The sequence below is a fragment of the Mytilus californianus genome, unplaced genomic scaffold, assembly GCF_021869535.1.
Source record: "Mytilus californianus isolate M0D057914Y unplaced genomic scaffold, xbMytCali1.0.p SCAF_8, whole genome shotgun sequence".
NCBI classification, from domain to species: domain Eukaryota; kingdom Metazoa; phylum Mollusca; class Bivalvia; order Mytilida; family Mytilidae; genus Mytilus; species Mytilus californianus.
In genome coordinates, this window is record NW_026262734.1 from 74,897,180 (window position 1) to 74,922,413 (window position 25,234).

At 32.9% G+C, this 25,234-nt stretch overlaps 1 protein-coding gene across 1 annotated transcript in view; it reads right to left on the reverse strand.

The window, feature by feature from the left end:
- Positions 1 to 25,234, reverse strand: part of LOC127712470 (lactase/phlorizin hydrolase-like) — a 113,787-nt gene that overhangs the window by 61,115 nt on the left and 27,438 nt on the right. Inside the window, exons 10-16 of the mRNA XM_052218913.1 lie at positions 24,561 to 24,739; positions 23,602 to 23,931; positions 22,700 to 22,830; positions 18,936 to 19,196; positions 18,441 to 18,624; positions 16,506 to 16,745; positions 11,422 to 11,554 (exon numbers count right to left, since the gene is read on the reverse strand). Of these exons, the coding sequence (XP_052074873.1) occupies positions 11,422 to 11,554; positions 16,506 to 16,745; positions 18,441 to 18,624; positions 18,936 to 19,196; positions 22,700 to 22,830; positions 23,602 to 23,931; positions 24,561 to 24,739 (1,458 nt within the window). The remainder of the gene's footprint in view (positions 1 to 11,421; positions 11,555 to 16,505; positions 16,746 to 18,440; positions 18,625 to 18,935; positions 19,197 to 22,699; positions 22,831 to 23,601; positions 23,932 to 24,560; positions 24,740 to 25,234) is intronic.

Below are 25,234 nucleotides of genomic sequence, written 5' to 3' on the forward strand. Positions count from 1 at the left end.
AAATTGTGACTCTTATCATGATTGTTATGTGATCAAAAAAAAGATGTGAGTTGAAAAATGTTTTTAAAAAAAGAGGTGGAAGATACAAAAGGGATATTCAAACTCATAAATCAATGAAAAACTGACAACGCCATAGCAAAAAAACAAGAAAACAATTTAAAGATAAACAACAGCATACAAAATACAGCATAAAATAAAAGAAGAATGTGTCTGAGGACATAATAATATATAATAATAATAATAAATTCTTTATTTAAAGAGGGTAATTCAATTAGAAGTACGAAGAGAAAGAGGGACAGTCAAGGGTAACACTTAATGCCCTCGTTGCCTGCAGCATGCATAAAAATAAAGACTGAGCAACACAAACCCCTTAAAAAACAGGGGTTTCATTAAGCTATGAATATCTTAACAGATACTGTCAAAGTCTAAATAAGTTTGATTTACTTCCCTTTACTTAAAAACCAAAGAGTCTTGGAAAGAAGAAAAACCTTTGACTGATGTAAAGATCATTAGATGTCTTCACATGGATCTTTAAAAAAAAAAAAAAGAAATTATGTCTTATCCATACTTGATAGAATGTTTTAATAATGAACACCAACAATTACATCTTGATTGACATGACAAAATATTATGTTATGTCCTAGACATGTTATAATTTGGTAATAACAATGTCATGAAATAGAAATTCCTTTATAATACAAGCTCCAAATGGAGGAAATATTCTGGAATATTATTTTATAAGGCAATTGTACACCTAATAAGAGAATACATGTAGATGAAATAGACCATAAAACATCAATTGACAAAAATTGCAGCCAACTGCCATTAACAGCAGAGACTTGAAATTTGATTTTTAAATTAATACCGACCTTTTAACATTTTTTTCTCCTCAGGAGTAAACATTGGCAGCCGACTGTCATTTACAGAAGATTTCATTACATCAGGATAGTCACCATTTCCAAATATAGGATTAGCAAACCAGTCAAAATCAAATGCATTAGCCCTTTCTGCTGCATTCCAATCTCCAGGGCTGTATTTCCTCAAAGGTTCATTCCAATATGCTTCAAGTGATATTCCAATTTTACCTTTAATACATACAAATAAATCTACATTTCAAAATCATTATAAATAACTACTTTAAAAACAAGAATATGCGTTAATACTGACACCATGTTCCACTCCTATAATCACATTTGCATGTTCAGTGAAATGCAAAAATCAGGGCCAAAAACTATTGTGCATAATATTTAACTAAATTCGCATCATAATAAACATGTGTATTACATTTCAAGTTGTTGATGTGACCACAACTTCATGGTAAACTACCATAAACCAAAACTTAGCGTGATACAGTACAGACATACTAGTTGATGCACAAACAGATGAACATACTGCAAAATATAATGTCCCCTTACAATTATTTCTTACTTCCCTTTGAAACCTAGCAGATACAACATACCTTTTTGTACATCTCTGTACTTCTTGTCATATGTATTGTAAACCATGGCATGGGCTTTCAATAAATTGTGACCGACAAGATATGTATTTCTACCATCCTGATTGGTCAATCCTGGAGCTGTAGTTCCTTTCTCATATCCATCATATGCTATGCCCTTAGGACCATGAATTGTCACCCATGTCTTTACCTAAAGCAAGGATAGATCAACATACAGCTCTTCAAATAGTAGTATCCTAATTTTTGAAGATGATTTATCCTTTCACAACCAATTGTTTCTTGGTAATAATAAACAAGTAGTTTTTCATTTTCAGCTTTTCATTGATTGAAATTTAATTCTGATGCCAAACTTCATTACTAAGGAAGAAAAGAAAACAATCAAGCATGATGACATTAAACAGAAAGAATCAAATTTATATATATTTTTTATATGTTTGCTTTTGTACATTTTAATAAATAAAAGAAAAACTGCGCCAAATAATACACCTTTGGCAATACAGCACACTAAATGAGACAATTGAATTTCAATTAATCAAGCTTCATATCTTAGAACTTAACTGTCTTGAAAACAAAAATTAAATGAATAAAGATAAAAAAAAAAAAAAAAAAAAATCTTACTCAACTATATTCACATTTTAAACTGGTATGATATAATCAATTACTTGAAAGATTGTGTCAAAAAGAGCCTTAATTCAAATATGTCTTTTTTTTCAATTTCAATAAAACCATAAATGAACTAACTGAATAAATCATGTCAGACTACCTTCTTATATTGAATTGTTTTAGTCATATTTCTTCTTATTTTTATTGTTAGGCACAGTTTTTTGTGTGTTATTGGGTAGCTCTCTCATTGGCATGTACCCCATATTTCCTTTTATCTACTGTATATAAAACTTTTTGAAAATACTGCACACCTAAACTCTGGAATGAAATTAATAACTGTTGAAATGCATTTTCTTCTAGCGTTTGGAGTTATTTCTTTCTACGTAATAGAAAAAAAGTAGCAAGGTTGTATGACTTATGATTATAAAATATGATTAATTCAGCATTAGATTCCCATATGCTAAATTTATAACTAATAACAATACAGCTCAATCTTTGGATCCAGGGCCAATACAGAACCTATAGCAAAAGTATATATTTACTGCTTTAGTTGACCAAACCAAATGTGTTCATGTGTTTTTATGTTATAGTTGAAAGCTTAAAACCTCAAAATTGCAAACCCATATAGTGATCAGCAAATATTCTATTGTGAATGGTTGGCTATTTCCTATATTTTTAAGGCTTTTGTTTTTATATAACATTCATTTAATTATTTTTGTTTCCAAACTTGCATCTCAAATAAAATTTACTACAGACTACAAATACCTTAGCATGGAAATATGTAATCACTTACCCTGTCACCAAACATTGAAATATGTAATCACTTACCCTGTCACCAAACACTGAAATATGTAATCACTTACCCTGACACAAAACATGGAAATATGTAATCACTTACCCTGACACAAAACATGGAAATATGTAATCACTTACCCTATCACCATACAATGAGAAACAAATGTCAGCAAAATCATTAAATAATGTAGCAATATCCTCATTCAACCATCCATCCATGTCCATTAAAGCTTGAGGTAGATTCCAATAATATAAGGTAACTACAGGTTCTATTCCAGCATCAATTAAAGCATCAATTAGTTGGTTGTAGTACACAATCCCAGCAGCACTAGTTATATTAGTTGTCCCTTGTGGTAAAATTCTAGACCATGATAGGGAAAACTTATACTGACTCACCTACAAAATTATCAAATTAAGTTTTAATAAGATAACCAAGACAACATGTTCCTTGGAGCCTGTACCCTTACTTTTTATGATATACAAGTTAACCTAACCTATTGTGTGCTACTACCACCATATCCTACATTAAACCTTTTGCTAAAATGAATGTGCTAGGCATCAGTTTCATTTTAGGATTATCTCATTACCAATAAAGAATACTGATTAAGATTGTATTGTAACAATTCTCTAGAAGAAAATATTATGTATTTCCAAATGGGCCTATATATCAAAGCATGGTGACCATTTTGAATTTTGGATAAGCATCATTTGGTGTCACATATTTTAAAATCAAATACTCATACATTATAACATTGATTCATTGCCTTCTTATAATATCAGTTAAAAGTCTGATTTCAACATCTGATCAGAAATACTATTCAACCATCTGTCCAAATACAGAAATATAATGGATTCCTTTAATGCAGGGAGAGAACGATTTTTTTTTCTGCTGATGGATATTGTAAAATATTAGCTGAAAATCATTTTCTATAAGGCTCTAAGCTTCCCATGTCATCTAAGACATGAGACAAAAAGGTCAATATTATCTCAAGCAATAGATTTCTTATAATAGCTATATGCTGAAATACTGATGATCTGTTTATTACATTAGTTTTAGTACTGTTAATTCAGAAATTATTGTGAGGTTTTCATTAATGCAAATTATAAATGTGACTTGCAATAATAAGAACTCGCATTCAAATATCTGATACATACATATGCATTCAGCTTTACCTAAGATTGCAATACCAAGTAATTTATCTCGCATTATTGTTCATTCTTCCAAAATCACAATATTATGCACGCAATAATTTCTGAATTACAGTATTTACTTTATAAATAACAAGTATGTGTCTAAAGTACACGGATGCCCCACTCGCACTATCATTTTCTATGTTCAGTGGATTTTGAAATTTGGGTCATAATGTGCAATGCAGGATTCCCTAAGGTGTTAGAAAGATGCAGAATGAGGAAAATCTGATAACTTCTTAGGCTTGCAGGAAATACTTGTTACATGCAGCCAAATTGTTTTCAACATTTATATTACTTCAACAAGAATAATAGTCAAACTCATGGTAAGGACATGGGAATCTAAGAGCATAACTACCAACCACCAAACTTTCTTACATTTAGTTCCTTTAGAAGGTTAACATCCTCCATGTACAAATTGTAACTATCACTAGCTACATCACCTGTCTCATTGTTCTTTGCCAAGCCATCATGTACAAACTGATCCCAAATACTGAGTCCTTTACCTATAGGAAGAACATGAAAATTCATCATATTCTGGTTGTTGACAAAATTGCTAAATGCTTTGGTGTCTATTTTTCATTAATATTCCATGTCTACAAACAAAAGGTTTTCCAAAAATATATGAAAGGAGGAGTTAGGGGTCATTTGTAGTAAAACTATATGGTTAATGGGTGTTCTTTTTAATTTCTTTGAAACAATAAAGGTTATTATTATGTCAAATTTGTTGTACAGTAGTGTCAAATAAAGTTCCATAAAACCTCCACTCCAAAATATATTTATTTCTATAGTTTTGGTAAAACCTCAAAAGATAAACCAGATTTCCAACTTTTAGCCTTAGACCTTCAGTAATCCTTTAAATAATTGTGTGTGATGGCCTTTTTATCTCGAGCTCCCAAACATAACAATTCATAAACATATAGTCGGTAAGTGCAATGTCATTTCAAAAGGATTTTTAAAAAATCATGTTGTGCAGGCTGGATATTTTTTGTAGGTTTTTAATTTCGCCATTCAATACATAAACTTTTGGATTAGAGATTAGATACCTGCATGGAACAATAAGTGTGCCTTTTGCACATCTATTATTCATTTGTTCAATTCATTTAATCGGGGATATCTAAAAATGACTAAGATCCTACGTCCGAAAATAATGAGAAAAAATACCTAAACAAAATAGTAGGTGAGCAATCTTGTGCATTCTTTCTGTGAAGTTTCATGGATCTGGGATGAACACTAGAATGATTTCATTACCAGCCCATAACCAATCACTATCACCAGTTTTGCATTTCATTTAACCTTACCAAAAACCTAAATCAATCATCAAGACCAGTGAAAATCTAGAAATCCTTTAGAAATATTTGGAATTTCAACAACAACAAAAATAAAATAATTATTTATAGCAACAGACTGAGGTAATCTTCATTGGTGGATGGAAATCCTCAAACCCACTCTAAAAAAGGAAAACGATAAATTATGTAGTGTTTAATTCTGTATTATTAATGATTAGCACATTGATATCAGACAAAAATTGGATGAACACTAAATGGTGATCTTTGCTTCTAAATGTTACTCTGGACCAGGTGAATAAAATATATATCAATCACAACTGTCTTAACACAGTCTTTTGTTTATGTCTGTCTCATTTGTTTCTAGTAAATTGTTTTGTTATAAATTAGGCTGTTGGTTTTCTCATTTGAATTGTTTCACATTTTTCATGTTAGGGCCTTTGTATAGCAGACTATATGGTATGGGTTTTTCTCATTGTTGATGCCGTACGGTTGCTTATAATTGCTTTCATTTGAACTCTGGTTGTTAGTTGTCTCATTAGTTTTTCATTTTCATCAGATTCTTCTTATCACGATATATTAAATATAATGTGTACATATAAAACCAAAACAGATTTGAAATTTATAATTCGATCGTAGGTTTCAAATGATGAGTAAGTTCACGATTCTACATGTAAATTACAGACAGCATTAACAAATGATCTTACCATCTGCATCCCAGCCTCCCTCTATCTGGTAAGCTGCAGTATTAACACCCCAGGAAAAGTTCTTGGGAAACATCCCATAATACATCTCATTCTCATATTCTATTGTAGGAATTCCTCCTGGTGCTGTAAATGTACCCTCAACAAAACCCTTATCTTTTATCAGATTGGAGTAATATAATGCTGACAATTTAGGAATTCTTGTTCTCTCCGGATCATTGAAGTCTACATAGTGAAGGCCAAACTTCTCAACATAACCCTGACCCCATTCAAAATTATCCATCAAACTCCAGGCACTGTATCCCTTTACATTACAACTGTCTAACTTCACAGCTGTAAAACAAACCCTTAAATGTAACTCAATTTCTGTGTGTTATATCATAGAAAATTAGAAAGAACCAGAATCATATATTTTTTTAAATATTAAGAATAATAAAGAAATATAATTTCATATTATAACATTTATATAAATAATCATTGGTCTACAAGATGGTCAATCATGTCATACAAAGCAGATAACACACCTTTTCATTAAAAATCATCTTAAAATTCTGTCAAAATTCACACAATCAAATAAGATACAAAGCAATTTTAAATTTATTTAAGGAATAACTGTAATATTTTTTCTGTCTATGAAGAAATAACATCAAAAATGTGATGCACACTGAATAACCCACGTAGCGGGTTATTTTAAAGTGTGCATCACATTTTTTATGTTATTTCGAATAGACAGATAAAATATTACAGTTATTTCTTATAATTCAATTCTAAATTCCATTTTAAACCGGAGTAAACAATGAAAAAACGTTGATGACGTCACGGTCACATGACTAAATTATGTCTATGAGCTGATAAACAAAACAACGTCAGCCAATCAGCAGACGCGTTACATCCAAAATTAAATTATTTTAATATGGAAAACAAGTCTCAAGCAATCTTAAAATTGTATTTATTTTATATCCCAAATTTTGTTGTCATAAGTCATATTCCATTGTAATGTCATATATATGAACCATTCTAAACCAATCCCTGGGTAAATGGTATTTTTTTTAACCATAAACCTAATTAAACTATTACAAGTGTAAACCAAAAACTTGTCTAAACTATTTTGTGTAAACCAATCATGTACCCAGCCTTGCAATAGATATTTTCGATAAATAAACCAATTTAACAGGTCACATCCTATCTTAATATTTGGCCAAAAAGAGTTTGAAGGCCTCACTGTGACTTTGAGATGAAGAACAGCAATAAAAGCATTGTTCCTTTGCTGTTTGTGTTTTTTGCTGTGCATATACTTAAATTTGGTGTCATGGGTGGACACCCTATATCCTTTCTTTTCTATTATGGTGTATACAGTCATGCTATAAAAAATACCTTTTAACATTTCATTAATGTAAGCTCTATAGTAATTAACTCTATGTTCATCACGTAAACTTCCATTTCTATCTGAGACACCATTCTCTGTTACATACACAGGGAAGTTATTGTAGGTTTTAGCAATCCAGTTCAATGTTTTCCTCAAACCAAATGGAGTAACCTTTAACCAATTGGAACCAGACCTGTGTTATCAAAAAAGTAATTATTAGTATAGTTAACAGCAAAATAAAATAGCTTCTGAAAAGAAGATTTGTTATTAACTGAACAATACAAGATGTACCGTGAGTTGTTGCCAAAATACTTTATCCAAAATTAATATTGTTGACTAAACATGTTTCATATATTATCATGACATTTTAAAGATATAAAATTTGGGTAAAGAGAATGTAGAACATAGAAAGTAACTGAATTTATGTGCCTGTCCGAAGTCAGGAGCCTGTAGTTCAGTGGTTGTCGTTAGTTCATGTCTCTATGTGCCTGTCCGAAGTCAGGAGCCTGTAGTTCAGTGGTTGTCGTTAGTTCATGTCTCTATGTGCCTGTCCGAAGTCAGGAGCCTGTGGTTCAGTGGTTGTCGTTAGTTCATGTCTCTATGTGCCTGTCCAAAGTCAGGAGCCTGTAGTTCAGTGGTTGTCATTGGTTCATGTCTCTATGTGCCTGTCCAAGTCAAGTCAGGAGCCTGTAGTTCAGTGGTTGTCGTTAGTTCATGTCTCTATGTGCCTGTCCCAAGTCAGGAGCCTGTAGTTCAGTGGTTGTCGTTAGTTCATGTCTCTATGTGCCTGTCCCAAGTCAGGAGCCTGTAGTTCAGTAGTTGTCGTTGGTTCATGTCTCTATGTGCCTGTCCCAAGTCAGGAGCCTGTAGTTCAGTGGTTGTCGTTGGTTCATGTCTCTATGTGCCTGTCCCAAGTCAGGAGCCTGTAGTTCAGTGGTTGTCGTTGGTTCATGTCTCTATGTGCCTGTCCCAAGTCAGGAGCCTGTAGTTCAGTGGTTGTCGTTGGTTCATGTCTCTATGTGCCTGTCCGAAGTCAGGAGCCTGTAGTTCAGTGGTTGTCGTTGGTTCATGTCTCTATGTGCCTGTCCCAAGTCAGGAGCCTGTAGTTCAGTGGTTGTCATTGGTTCATGTCTCTATGTGCCTGTCCCAAGTCAGGAGCCTGTAGTTCAATGGCTGTCGTTGGTTCATGTCTCTATGTGCCTGTCCGAAGTCAGGAGCCTGTAGTTCAGTGGTTGTCGTTGGTTCATGTCTCTTTGTGCCTGTCCCAAGTCAGGAGCCTGTAGTTCAGTGGTTGTCGTTAGTTCATGTCCGTCATATTTGTTTTTAAGTAAATTGTTTTGTTACAAATTAGGCTGTTAGTTTTCTAAATTGAATTATTCCATATTTTCATGCCTTTTATAGTCGACTTTACAGTATGGGTTTTTCTTATTGTTGAAGGCAGTACAGGAGCCCATAATTGCTTACATTCACTTCATTTGAACTTTGGTGGATAGCTGTCTCATTGGTAATCATGCAAAATCTCCTTATTTTTATATTGAAAAAGTGTCACACAGTGTGGCAAAACCAGATGATGCCATAATTCAAAAAGCTATGACTTGTATTGGCAGAGAAAAATGAGACAGAAATGTGTTGCAGACAGACTGACAGATAGATGGATGCATAGATCATATAAAATAATGGCCCCTTCTAATGTAGGTTGGGCATAAAACGTCTACAATTTTGAAGCAATCCTAAAATACATCAATGGCAAAATCCAGAGTAGAGCTGAAAGTTGATGTTATAACACAGAAACTAGGAGGTTCTGAAGAGTTTGTGTCGCTCACCAAGGTCTCTGCATGTGCATCATTAGCACTGGACATCTGAAACATTGTAGCCTTGAATACTGTAAATTCAGAAATTATTGCGTGCATTTATTTTTGCGATTTTGTCATTTTAGACTAAAATGTGATTTTAATTTTTGCGATGTTTAGCGAAAATCCTGTTTAATTCATATAAAAAATTTCAAAATGCGAGTTTAAATTATTGCGATTATAACCCTGTCGCATTTTTCGCAATAATAAAAACATCGCAATAATTTCTGAATTTACAGTAGATTTATAAAATTATATTATTCATGACAAAATCTCTCTTTTGTTGATCTTGAATTGCTCATTTAGTTTTGTTGACAGTTTCTCTCAATCTTCTTTAGTTTTTGCCCAAAACACACAAAAGGGGTAAAAAAAACCCAGTGTGCTTTGTATTGAACAAAATTGAAATACAAGTTTTGACAGTTAGACAGTGCCAAAACAAATTATTTCTTATAATGACTTTTACAAAATTAGAGACTCTCAAGATAACTAGAGGCTCACAAGAGCCTGTGTCGCTCACCTGACTCTACTTTGGTTTTAGAAATCATGTAAAAATAGATAAAAATCATAACAGATACCCAAATAATGATTGAGGCCAAATTTGGTTTAATATTGGTCCCGTTATTTAATAAAATATCCTGGTGGCCATCTTGAACAGTAAATCGGCAACAAAGTAGCAAAACTTGGTCAGCACCTCATAAGGAACATTCATGCCATGTTTGGTTTCATTCCATTCAGTGGTACTCTAAAAGAAGACATTTGTTTGTATTTCCAATAAGGTCCTATGTTAAACTAAGTCCCCTGCAGGCGGCCATCTTGGATGATGGATCGGCTGCAAAGTAACAATACTTGGTCAGCACCTCATAAGGAACATTCATGCTATGTTTGGTTTCATTCCATTCAGTGGTTCTCTAAAAGAATACATTTGTATGTATTTCCCATAGGGTCCTATGTTAAACTAAGTCCCCTGCTGGTGGCCATCTTGGATGATGGACCGACTGCAAAGTAACAACACTTGGTCAGCACCTCATAAGGACGTTCATGCCATGTTTGGTTTCATTCCATTCAGTGGTTCTCTAAAAGAATACATTTGTATGTATTTCCCATAAGGTCCTATGTTAAACTAAGTCCCCCGCTGGCGGCTATCTTGGATGATGGATCGGCTGCAAAGAAACAACACTTTGTCAACACCTCATAAGGAACATTCATGCTATGTTTGGTTCCATTCCATTCACTAGTTCTCTAAAAGAAGACATTTGTATGTATTTCCCATAGGGCCCTATGTTAAACTAAGTCCAACGCTGGCGGCCATCTTGGACAATGGATCGACTGTAAAGTAACAGCACTTGGTCAACACCTCATAAGGAACATTCATGCCATGTTTGGTTCAATTCCATTCAGTGGTTCCCTGAAAGAAGACATTTGTATGTATTTCCCCTAGGGTCCTATGTTAAACTAAGTCCCCTGCTGGCGGCCATCTTGGATGATGGATTGACTGCAAAGTAACAACACTTGGTCAGCACCTCATAAGGAACATTCATGCCATGTTTGGTTCCATTCCATTCAGTGGTTCTCTAAAAGAAGACATTTGTATAGCCATGATGGCTCCCCTGTGCCTCCATTCACTTTATCTGTATCATAACTAATAATAAATACCCAAGTCATAATGGCTCCCCTGTGAATCCATTCCTTTTATCTGTATCATAACTAATAATAAATACCCAAGTCATGACGGCTCCCCTGTGAATCCATTCCTTTTATCTGTATCATAACTAATAATAAATACCCAAGTCATGACGGCTCCCCTGTGAATCCATTCCCTTTATCTGTATCATAACTAATAATAAATACCCAAGCCATGATGGCTCCACTGTGACTCAATTCCCTTTATCTGTATCATAACTAATAATAAATACCCAAGCCATGATGGCTCCACTGTGACTCCATTCCCTTTTACTGTATCATAACTAATAATAAATACCCAAGCCATGATGGCTCCACTGTGACTCCATTCCCTTTTTCTGTATCATAACTAATAATAAATACCCAAGCCATGACGGATCCCCTGTGCCTCCATTCTGTGTATATGTATCATAACTAACAATAAATACCCAAGTCATGGTGGCTCCCCTGTGCCTCCATTCCCTGCATCTATATCGTAACTAATAATAAATACCCAAGCCATGATGGATCCCCTTTGCCTCCATTCCCTTTATCTGTATCATAACTAATATCATTGATTACATCTTTATCTTCTGGATATACTAAGAAAGATGTATAAAAATTCAATCCAAGAAAGTCTGTACTTCCTGAAAAAGAAAAGAAATTCTACAAATAACAATATAAAAATAGAAGGCTCTGGTGATCCAAATGTTTATCAAGTAGCTGCACACATCGTCACAATTCAAATATCTGCAAACAGCAAAGTATTGTTACTGACAGATCTTAAAAGAACTAGATGTGTCGGAACGACACGAATGGCCCCGTCTCAAAAAGTTGGAAAATCTGCAATTTCAACAACACATATGGACACAAACATGCATGGATAGTTATCCAGCTCTCAAGACCAATACTAGTCTGATGAAAAATTTCCTTGATCAATGAGTAGTTAAATTTCAAACAATCAGCAAACAGGAAGTGGATGTACTGAAGATGTGTTGAAACAACATGTAAATCAGCATATCGGAACAAAACATAAACTTGATCTGTTACTCATCAAGGTAGACTCACATATAAAAAATCAGCGCAAAATCAGAAGGCGTATAGAACAAAAGTCTGTATAACTGTGATTTTCAACAATTTTCAAAGTCCAAAACCTGTAATTACGGCAAAAATCAGCAGAGCAAATTGAAACTTAAAACTTGATCTGTCTGTAACACATCATGGTTAACTCGTATAAAAAAAATCAGCCCAATATCTGAAGGTGTTTAGAAAAAAATTCGTACAACTGTGATTTTCAATAATTTATCAAAGTCCAAAGCCGGTAATTTCGGCAAAAATATTAGTAGAGCGAAACGAGACTTAAACTTGATCTGTAACTCATCATGGTTAACTCACATACCAAAAATCAACCCAATATCTAAAGGCGTTTAGAAAAAAGTCTGTATACCTATGTTTTTCAACAATTTATCAATGTCCAAAGCATGTAATTTCAGCAAAAATTAGCAGAGCAGAATGAAACTTAAACTTGATCTGTAACTCATCATGGTTAACTCACATACCAAAAATCAGCCCAATATCTGAAGGCGTTTAGAAAAAAAGTCTGTATAACTGTGATTTTCAACAATTTATCAAAGTCCAAAGCAAGTAGTTTTGGCAAAAATTAGCATAGCGGAACAAAACTTAAATTTGATCTGTAACTCATCATGGTTAACTGGCATACCAAAAATCAGCCCAATATCTGAAGGCATTTAGAAAAAAAGTCTGTATAACTGTGATTTTCAACAATTTATCAAAGTCCAAATCCCGTAATTTCGGCAAAAAATAGCAGAGCGGAACGAAACTTACACTTGATCTGTAACTCATCATGGTTAACTCACATACCAAAAATCAGCCAAACATATGAAAGGCGTTTAGAAAAAAAGTCTGTATAATGGTTTGTTGCAGAATGACGGAATGACAGAATGACAGAATGACAGATTGACGGACAAGGGTAAAACTATATGGCCCCGACCACTTTGTTGTGGGGCCATAAAAATATTTAAATGCATCATTGCCAAGCTGCTGACTAAATGTGAAATCATTCTGCAAGGGAAATCAAAATCTCCCCCTTTGATAAAAAATTACCTTGTTTCAACCCCCTTTCCTGATTTGAGTTTGAAATAATAGTAATTACTATTTGTCCAATGCACTTATCTGGATTTATCTCCATCAAGAATAAACCAAAAAACAATTAAAATCCCAAGGGTGTAGATTACTTCTTTTTTTATATTGTTCTCATGATTCAATACACTTACATATCAATAATCAAAGGGAAATTTATGTACTTCTGTAACAACAAATAAATTTCTGAGAAAAATCTATGCATTGGTTTTGAATTCTTTGACAATTTTAAGACAATTTTAAAAACTTTTAAACAGATTTTATGTCTTTTCTATACAAATGGAAATCTATTTTGAAAGAATTAATTCTATTGTAGTTCAGAAAATAGAAGAGATAATATCATTAACCTACCACTAGTGGTTCCCCATAAAATGACCTAATCACAAACTAATACATGTAAACTATGAAAAGTTTCAAAGTCAATAGACCCTGACTGAGGGGGCGGGGCCAAATAATCTCTATGGAAATGAGATGTGCCAATGCTTATACAACTGCATACCAAATATCATTGACCTACCACTAGTGGTTCACCATGAACTAGACCTAATCACAAACTAATACATTGTTGACGCCGCCGCCACCGCCGCCGCCGATGCCGGAAACAGCATACCTATGTCTCCCTTTTTGACTCCGTCAAGGCGAGACAAAAATCTGTGACATATCCCTAATTACTGTAACTTGACATCTGTAACATGCAATAGGGGTCATCTGACAGCTTTGGTCAAATCATGGAAGTATTATATGACAGGAATAACAACAACGCCAGTTCAAAGGTTTCATCTGCGTTACCACCTATCTTCCAATTACTCGTCAATTGGTTTAAGATATGGAATGGTAATTGATTCTCGGCATGTGATCAACAAAATCACTGACACTTTTCGTCCATTTTCCTGTTCATGAAAATATACGAACAGATCTAGACCAGTTGACGGTTGTTGTCGGACATACTTACGAAGTAACCCGAATAGTTCACTCGTTACATTCCGCTGTTGTACGCTGCCCAATAGAGTCACTCGTTCAATGTTGACTTTAGGCTATTTTTCATATTTAGGTCTTTTTTCGATCTTGATAGTTTAAGCTGACAGTTATCACATATGAAATTAGGGGGAAAGGGTGGATCATTTTCAATTTTAATATTTAAAGATAGTTAAGAATCCATTTCTGAAAGTTTGTGTCATCTGTACTATTATCTGTCTGTTTGTCTTTTTATTTTTGGCCATGGCGTTGTCAGTTTGTTTTCGATCTATGAGTTTGACTGTCCGTCTGGTACAGCCCTCAAAGTAGCTTCTGAAATGAAGTTGCCAATTGGCCACCAGACATGAAAATTTAGTGGCCAACTCAAAATTTCAGTGGCCAAGAAATAATTTTAGGTTGTCTACATTTTTTTCTAGTTAAACAACCCTTGTGAAATAAGAGTATTAAGTTTTTGTTCTGTGTTTGTATGCTGTCGAGAGTAGAAAATAGTTTGTATAAAATCAACTGTAAAATAACCACATGATTTATTTAATTTTATATTCATTGTACATGTTTTAAAAGTAGTTTGCAGTGTTAAGCGGAAGCCCGAAGCCTCAGTCTAGTAGAAATCTCATCAGACTTGTGCTTAGAAGCTCGGTTGCCCGATCTGTCAAGTGAACATCTGAAATCGTTTGCGAAATCGTAGCCGGTATTTTATTGAATCTAAGAGAACCAGTTACAGAATCGACAACCTTGTTTCCATCCGTTTACTGACAAAATCGAGAACGAGGCTCGACCATGTGCTTTCAATAAACACAATCTATAAATGCCAATGGTTTTCTTTCTAACGGCACTTAATAGTCAAAGTTGTGACTGAGTGCAGAAATAGTGCAGTATAAAAGGCGCTTGAAATACAATATAAATTTGTGTTACTGTCAAGCGCTCAGACAATTTTTTAAAAACCTGATTCTGATCAGGGCAAAATTTACGAAAATTTACGGTCGCCAGATTTTCAATATTCTAATAGCCTAAATGGCGACCAGTCATGAATTTTGGTCGCCAATCAGCTTTTAAAGTCGCCCAGGTGACCATTTAAGTAGACTTAAATTGAGGGCTGTGGTATCTTTCGTCCCTCTTTTTTAAGAAGATAATTGTACAAAAATATGTTTGGACCTCCTTTTTTTAAATAAAAATAATGGAAGTTTTTCGTGTATACTAGTAAATTAAAATATTCACAATTTTAAACATCTATATTCTTTAATTTGTACATTAACTAATTCATGGTTAGAAATATAGCGTCAAGCTCATTTTGTTTGGTTGTTTCTCTTGTTGTTTTAACTTGTTAATTAATACTAGTATTCAATTGTTATCAAACACTTTTTTAAAATAGATATAAATTTCATGTTTTACAACTTTATAATCCAGATTTTAATAGTTCAGTTTCAATAATGTAATCAATGACATTATTACAATTATATAATTCTTATATGATTTACATATTAGAGAATACATTGATATGATTGGTCTAGAGGACTTCCGGCAGCTAATCTTGACGTTGTTTATTTTTCGATAGACGACGTTGACCGAACTTCTTTTTTGTAACCAATGTAAACAAGATGGCGGCGATAATAATACAATCCGACTCGACGTTAAAAATATTGTTTTCACTTCATGTTAATCGTTAAATAAAATGATCAACATAAAACATTTATTTGAATGATAATAAGAGTTTTTGTAGTTTTTTTATCAGATAGCAAATTTCATGGAGTACATATTTTTGCGTTAATCAACAAATATATTCATGCACCAGGCCAACTCAATGACACAAATATACAAATATGCGAAAGATATAACGAGTGTGGAAAATTAAATTCGTCATCTCAAATTTTAAAGAATTATAAGGATTAAACGGCTTTTTAAAGGAATTTATTGGTGTATAAACTGGACCAAGTCACTCACAAACATATTGTTTGTGAGTGAATTGGTCGAGTTCATACACCAATAAATTCCTTTAAAAAGGCGTTTAATCCTATAATAAATCTAAAATTCTTGAAAGTAAATATCCTTTAATAAATCTTGATAAACTTGGCACATTTCATCAGTAAAATAAATTATGTCTTCATTTGCATGATATGTCTACATTATTTTTTAAAACATCATGTGAAACCTGATCGCTTCTGCAGGTCATTAATACATGCTAATTAATTGTTGTTATTCCTTTTCATTTTACTTCCATGGTCAAACTAACAGTTAAGATAGAACTCGGCATTCTGAATATTTTTGCCCCTTCAGACTTTCTCCATAAGGGTTTTCAATATATAAAACAATACATGCATTTTATCCCCCATGTTTCATTAGCCATTATTGTCAGCGAGCAAGTTCATCAGATTCAATATTGAATCTAGATACCTTAAGGATGACTGTGTTTTTTTGCATTTGGTCTTTTAGTTTCAGAGGAGAAGATTTGTTTTACAGTTGTATTACCTTTAAGATTTCTTTGTTCTTCTGCTGTAAATTCTGGTAATCTGGATTTGGCAAGATTTTGCAGAAGACTGTTGTTTCTTACTCTACTCTTCATAACATCAGGATAATCACCAAACATAATCGGATTTGCAAACCAACCAAAATCAAACTGCATTCCACGCTCTGATGCCTCCACATGTGAAGGGTCGTAGGGATCCAATGGTTCAGCCCATCCAACATTTAAGGTGATGCCAACTTGACCTAACATTTAAAATAAAAAAATAAATAAAAAATTACACTGAATACATTTTGTGTGTGACTGTCCAAGGCACTTTCCTGGGTCCACCTTCATCAGGAATAATCCAACAAAACAACAATGGATGTAAATTACTTTATCCTGGTGGCTCTTTTTTTTTTTATCCTACTCTCCAATCACAAACCTTGAGTTCATTTAGTGTATAGTAATTTTAAACCCATTTTAGTTCATTTAACAAATAATTAATCCAAAATTCAGAAGCTAGACTTATGTAAAAACAATTCTTACAAATATATGCTTGTACGAGAATTCAAGTCAAAGGTAATTCAGGCAAGAGTTGTATCACTATGTTTGACAAATGTTGATCTCAAAAAATAAATTCAATCTGAATTCCATGAATTGTACGTCAACCGTAATAAAATGCTAACAGATCTGTAAGTTAAATTTCACACTAATGTACCAAAATTACCTCCTCTGCTTCAATTACAAAAGAAAAGTCTGAACAAGTACACTAATGTAACAAATATCTAGCAGGTATTACAATGAAAAGTCTGGAATGGTACAATTTTCAAGGACCTTCATCAGGAAAACTGACATTTCTAGTCAGTTAATATTGAAATCAAAAGCACCTGCCTTGTGCCAGGTTTGTAATCACAACCCCATGTTTTTACAGGCTAGTGGTACAGTAGATGAACTACTTAGACCACTCTGCCACTACCTTTTAAGATCATGTCCTCTCACTAATCATAAGTATTTCAAAGTTGGGGACTATTTTGAACGCATCTATCCCATTGAACTTGAAATAAAGAATACAGCAGATACAGTTAAGTAGTTTAGTGTACCTCAAATCTTGATTCACATCTAGAAAGTGACAATTAAGGTCGGATGAGGACAAAAATACTTAATGACAAAAAGGATTTCCAATTGCAAAATTTCCATTTCTGTGAAGCAACATTCAAGAACAGCCTACGTCTCCCAGTTGGCACTAATTTGCAGAGCTTGAATTTACTACCATAATTTCCTAGTAGAGGGTTTCTTCTTACAGTACAAGAAAGCTATTAAAGCAAGGGTTCCAAGTGGTATAGTTGAAATCATTCCTTCGAAAATTAAACGTACATGAACGTTATGGAATATATCTGTTCCAATTGTCATAACCACTATCTTGTCCTCTTTTCCTCGAATGTGAAATCACTGAATTAGACTTATTACTTAATTTATCCTTATATGAGTAACAAGGCCGGTGCCACAGGTGGAGCAGGATCTGCTTATCTTTCCAGAGCACCTGATATTAACCCCCAGTTTTGTTGGGATTAGCTTTGCTCAGTCTTAAGTTTTCTTTGTAGTGTTTTGACTATTTTCCGTTGTTTGCCATGGCTTAGTCAGTTTATCTTTAACTTGAGTTTGCATATATATCCCTTTGGTATCTTCCACCTCTCTTTTGCTATTGTTGGAAATTCAAAATGCAGTGCTTTCATCTGCTTTATTTATATAACATTGGTACATTTTTTTTCATCTTAAAACTTAAATTTTATGACAACAGCTATCATGAATTAAATCTTTTTAGATTTTCATTTAAATATCACTAGTACATTTTCTACAAAAGATATATCCTGAATTTTCATTTTTTATATTTTCATTAAGTATCACTTTTACATTTTTGTACTAATATTTTGTGAAGTAACAGAACAATTTTTGGTTACCGTTTTGTTTTCCTTTATATTTCCCTTCATACAGTCTGTAAGCCTTCATATGAGCTCTGATTAAATTGTGGCCAACAACATAGGTATTAGTACCAGGTCCAAATTTTCCCGGAGCAAATGAGTTAACTCCATATCCTAACCAAGCAACTATCCAGGGTTCATTAAATGTAATCCAAAGTTTAACCTAGAATAAGCATATAAATGTCATAAAAATCACTGAAGAAATAATAACATGTGATATGAAACAAAATACATGTTTACAATACTGTAAATTCAAAAATTCTTTGTGCATTAATATTATTCTTATGTTGGTTGAACAATGACATCAAATCAATTTAATCCAAACATATTTCTAATACAGAAATAGTTTTTTTTATATTTTTTAGCAGTTAGTTTTATCAAGCATACACAAAATGGAAGTTTATTTTTTCCCTAGTAAAAGTCTTTAAAAAAAAAAGACAGAGAGAGAAAAACAATTAAATTGCATCATCTTACTCTATCACCAAATCTTTCAAACAATAAACCAGCGTAGGCTTCATAGTAATCTGTGATAGAAGAGTTCAGCCATCCTCCATGGTTTTTCTCAAGTGCAGCAGGGAGATCCCAGTGATAAATGGTTATCATTGGTTTTATACCAGCATCCAGCAATCCATTTATTAGTTTGTTGTAATATTCGATACCTTCTTCATTGACATTGGGCAACTCTCCATCTGGCAATACTCGAGACCAGGATATTGAAAAACGATAGGACTTAACCTAAAATGCATATAACATATGTGTCTGATTCCATGAAAACCATAAAGACCAAATCATCTGTAATCATAATAAAAGGAACTTTTTGCTTCTAACATAGAGCCATTGATGTAATAAAAAAATCTGCATTTATATTTTTATGATTTTGTGTTAGGCCAAACAAAATTAGGTGTGTTTCTAGTAGCTTGACTGACCCTTATCTTTAGACTCTGACCCTTACTTTTTTTTACATAATTTTTTTTTTAATAAAAATCGGTAATTATGGGGTGATCTGAAAAAGTTCTTCCTTTTGAATGTCCTAAAATCATCAGGGTCTAATTAGCAAATTTTTGCAACCTGAATGGTTATAAAACAATTGCCGGCTGTACAACTAGTGTGTCCATAGTTCGGTTAATAAAATGCAATCATAAACCTGATGTACAAACTTTCATCACAGTTTCTACCTCAAAAACATTTGAACAACATTTCAAAGAACTTCATGATGAGATCAATGAAAAGAAAAAAAAGAAAAAAGATCCCACCCTAGTACCCTACCAAACCTATTTTTTGGGGGGATACAACAGGAAACACACTTATTTGGTTTTGCTTTATGATGGTATTATTTTTTAACTAACATTGGTATACTAACTTAACATTGGTCTACTAACTTAACATTGGTATACTAACTTGACATTGCTTTATGATGGTATTATTTTTTAACTGACATTGGTATACTAACTTAACATTGGTCTACTAACTTAACATTGGTATACTAACTTTACATTGCTTTATGATGCTATTATTTTATAACTGACATTGGTATACTATTAACTTAACATTGGTCTACTAACTTAACATTGGTATTCTAACTTAACATTGCTTTATGATGCTATTATTTTTTTTTTATGATGCTATTATTTTATAACTGACATTGGTATACTAACTTAACATTGGTCTACTAACTTAACATTGGTATTCTAACTTTACATTGCTTTATGATGCTATTATTTTTTAACTGACATTGGTATACTGACTTAACATTGCTTTTTTCACAACATTTACCCTGTACATCCTTCAGGAATTCAAATGAGACTGCTTGTCAGAATATCATGCAAAATTTCAAATTCTATCAAATGGAAAGAACTGCAAGCTTTTATTATACTACAAAATGGGGAGTTCAAAGTCTTGTTAACAGAAGATCTATATTTTCAAGACCTTTTTATTTTCTTTTAAGAATTTAGAATTTCCTTCAATGAGAAAATGAATCTGAATGTATCATCTGTCTGATGACTGTCTGAATGAACTTTGTTCTTTTAACAGATTGCGTTTTAGAGGCAAATGGACTCTCTTTGACAACATTTAGCTTTATTTTGTTGCTAAATGTAAAATATAACAAAGTAAAAAAATTGGTTATTGTGACAGGGTCATGAAATAACCATTCTTATTCCACACTTTCATGGTCAGGTGAACATGAACTTTTCTACAAATCTACATTTATTTTTTCAGGATTTTTTGTTTTGCTGTTAATCATTTTTAACTGACATTGAATGTGTAGAACTTAACATTGCTTTTTTTAACCATGTTTACATACTGGATATGAATACAAATACTTTATAAAACCAATTATCGTCCGATAAAGGGCATGTTACATATAATGATTATAAATAGGAATAAGTAAAGAAACAATAATGATAATGCTTATGATAATATGGATTTAACTATAGCAGTTGTCTTCTTATTGTAAAACATTTATAACAAATTAAAGCCAAAGTGTTTCATAGTTCTACATATTCACAAAAAAGAAGCCAAATAAATCTGTTTTCTGTATTTAGATTTTAAAAATTATTACATATTTTCAAAGCAGAATTTAACAATACTTGTCTTAGTTGTTCGAATGCTGGACATTCCATCAGAAATTGAATTTCATCTTCAATAGAATTTAAAAAACCAAATTAATAAATTCTTTTATCTTTGTCAATTTTTTTATAACTGCCCTGCTCAATAGCTAATTTATGATATGCACAGTAAGATGACAACTTTAAAGTTTACCAAAAAATGTTCATAAAACAGTATGCAATGTATCAAAATTTATGGCAATAAATTCCACATTTTATCTCTAAAATGAGAGTGTAATGCATTGGTGTAGATTATAAATCTTGCAATTGTAGACTTGAAAAAAAAAGCTAAAGAGCCTATGTTGCTCACCTGCATCTTCAACAATGGCCAATTTCTAGTAAAAATCATCATAAAAGGGAAACAACTCTATTAAGAGTTAATTGCCAATTTCAGTCATGTTGACATGTTTGTAGATCTTATCCTGCTGATAGTTTTTCCTTTTTAAAGTTTTTATTTATCTATTATATTTCAAGATAATAGGTAACAAATGCATAAAATTGTTAAAATTACCATTTAAAGGCAATAACTCAAATTACTAGTCAACTGAAGATTTTGGCCATTATGGTACATTTGTAGAAATTGTCTTGCTGATCATTTGTGCTATTGAAAGTTTCTATCAATTTATTACAGTTTTCAAGTTAATAGGCAAATATGGGGAAAATCATCATTAGAGGGCAATAACTTCAATAAGTAGTCGACTAACGATTAGGATTATGTTGACTCATTTGTAGATCCTGTCATGCAGATCATTTTTGCTATTGAAAGTTTCTATCTATCTATTATAGTTTTTAAGATATTAGGCACATACCAAAAAAAATGGTAAAAATCATCATTAAAGGGCAATAACTCTAATAAGGAGTCAACTGAAGATTTCGGCGATGTTGACTAATTTGTAGAACCTGTCATGCAGATCATTTTGGCTTGTAAAAGATTTTCTTTATCTATTATAGTTTTTAAGATATTAGGCAATAATGCAAATTGGTAAAAATCTTTATTAAAGGGCAACAACTCTAATAAGGAGTCGTCTGATGATTTTGGTCATGTTGACTTATTTGTAGATCTTGTCTTGCTAATCATTTTTGCTTTTTAAAGTGTCTATCTATCTATTATAATTTTCGAAATAATAGGCAAAATTTTCAAAAATGGTAAAATTTGTCTTTAAAGGGCAATAACTCCTATGAGAAGTCGTCTGATAGTTTTGACTCAAATAGACAATAGGTGGAGCTCAACATTCTGAAAATTTTTCATCTTTTAGATTTTCTCTATTTAAAGCTGTTTTCAAAATAATAGGCAAAACTTGCATTTTACCCCATGTTCTATTTTTAGCCATGTCAGCCATCTTGGTTGACAGCCAGGGTCATCGGACACATTTTTAAACTAGATAACCAAACAATGATTGTGGCCAAGTTTGGTTAAATTTGGCCCAGTTGTTTCAGAGGAGAAGATTTTTGTAAAAGTTAATGGATGACGACGGACAACAAGTGAGCCAAGTGAGCTTTAAATGTGTTTACTAAATCTGAGTACTTGTTGAAGAATACAAACACAAAACATTTCAGCATTGCAGAGCAGATATATATAAAATATGTTCATTGCCTGAATCTGCGGAATAGGAAAATTAGAAATTTACTTACCCCCATCTCTTTCAGTATTTTGATGTCATCTTTATATTTGTGGTAACTATCACAGGCCACGTCACCAGTAGCATTGTTAACTATTCTGTTTCCCATATGAGTGAAGTCATCCCAAATACTAGCACCTCTACCTATACCAAAAAGAGGTTTTCCCAAAAAAAAAATTTAAATGAGACAGATCTAAGCTGAAATACAATTATCATATTTATTTCTACAAACTAATGCTCAGTATAAAATGTTTAAAAGTCATCCAATGTCAACCTGTATGTTACTTGTGATTAGAGACATTTTCCACTCACATTTATTTTTCTGTTGTTATTAATTTGTTAAAATAAACGTCACATATGAAATAATAGACTAATTTTGTCACAAATAAAATTTGATAAATAAAGTGATAAAAACTAAAACTAAAATCTCAATGTAAAACTTGACTGGCATGGGACATCAGTGACAATTACATTCTATTATCAGAAACCTTCTTTAAGATCTTTTGTTTTTTTTAAGCATTATTTATATAACAGGGTAATAGTTTATTCCAGAATAAACTGTTGACACCGAGATATTCTAGCATGTCCACATAAAATTCAGAAAAAGTCAATCTGAGGGATAGAAACATTGCTTATTAATTCAAAGTCGCTGGACAATGATCTTGTGGGCAGGGCCTCGAAATGGTTGACAAACTGATATGTTCTGTTAGTAATGCAACTTTATACACAATATCATTAATCTGTCACAATTCAAGTAGTTCTTATCAAACTGACTTAAGCAGAAAACTTAATAATTGTTGACGCCGGAGTCGGAGCCGTAGTCGCCAGAAAAGCAATCCCTATGTCTTGTTTTCTGCGACTTTCATTGCAGCGAGACAAAAATCATAAGAATAGCATGGAAATTGGTATCATTACCCCCTTCATCCCAGCCTCCTTCTATCTGATATGCAGATGTAGCTGAACTCCATTCAAAATCATCTGGGAAAACACCATAGTAAAACTCATCTTCATATGATGGTGCTGTCCCACGTCCTCCATCACCACGGTAACCAGGAATATAGCCATTCTCTGTTACAAGTTGTTTGTAAAACTGAAAAGAGTCTTTTGGTGTTCTTGTTCTTTCAGGGCTACTAAAATTTACTTGGACCATACCAAATTTTGGATAATATCCTTCAATCCATTCAAAATTGTCCATCATTGACCAAACAGAATATCCAATAACATCACATTTGTCAATTGTGATAGCTGAAAAATACACAAATCTTACATCATAATACACAAATAATAGGAAGCATGACGTCAGATTGAAGGCCAGACATGGCTACAGGAATTATTGGGAAATCATCAGAAAGTTATTCAATGCAATGAAAAACAATCAACAAACAAAACCAAATGAAAAAACTCACGAATTGAATAGCAAATGGGCTGAATCTAATTGTATTATTACATTTTTTCTTTCTAATTTCAGGACTCAATATGTGTAATGGGTCTTCAACCTATATCTGGACCTTGGGCTTAATCCCTCAGTCTTAGGAGGATACCAGGGCCTATGATTCCCCTTCCCCCTACAGAAAAAAATAGTATTAAAGACTATTAAAGTCAAGATTTAGATTGAAGTTATAAAGTCAGAGCTTCATGACCCCAAAATAAAAATAGATGTGAAGTTTCAGTTGACAAATAATACAATGGCAGAAAAATAGTATGAAATAAGTATGTTATTGAGTTATCATCAGAGTAGATGGGTACAGCTTACATTTATTCTTGTACCTATGTACTAAAATAAAGTAATTATATAAAATTGCAATTCTGTTTTAAATATAAACAATACATATTCATACTCATGCTGCAGCAAAAAAGAAAAAGTCTGATAATACCTTTAAGAACTTCATTTGTATAAGCCCTGAGGAAATTGATTCTTCTGATATCATGTAGATTTCCATCATCGCACATTCCATTCTCAGTTATCATAACAGGTACATTATATTTGTATTTAATCCAGTTAAGGAGTTTTCGTAGTCCCCAAGGAGTCACTCTGAAGCCATCAAGGCAAGTTCTATAACAAAAATAATTCTTACTATGGGTGATACAAAAGTTGCAATCTATGACAATCAATATAATAAAGTCAAATATTATGTCAATGACAGATCTTTGATAGTCTCTGTTATGTCCATGACAGATCTTTGATAGTCTCTGTTATGTCAATGGCAGATCTTTGATAGTCTCTGTTATGTCAATGGCAGATCTTTGATAGTCTCTGTTATGTCAATGGCAGATCTTTGATAGTCTCTGTTTTGTCAATGGCAGATCTTTGATAGTCTCTGTTATGTCAATGGCAGATCTTTGATAATCTCTGTTATGTCAATGACAGATCTTTGATAGTCTCTGTTATGTCAATGGCAGATCTTTGATAGTCTCTGTTATGTCTATGGCAGATCTTTGATAGTCTCTGTTATGTCTATGGCAGATCTTTGATAGTCTCTGTTATGTCAATGGCAGATCTTTGATAGTCTCTGTTATGTCAATGGCCATACGGTTGCCTATAATTGCT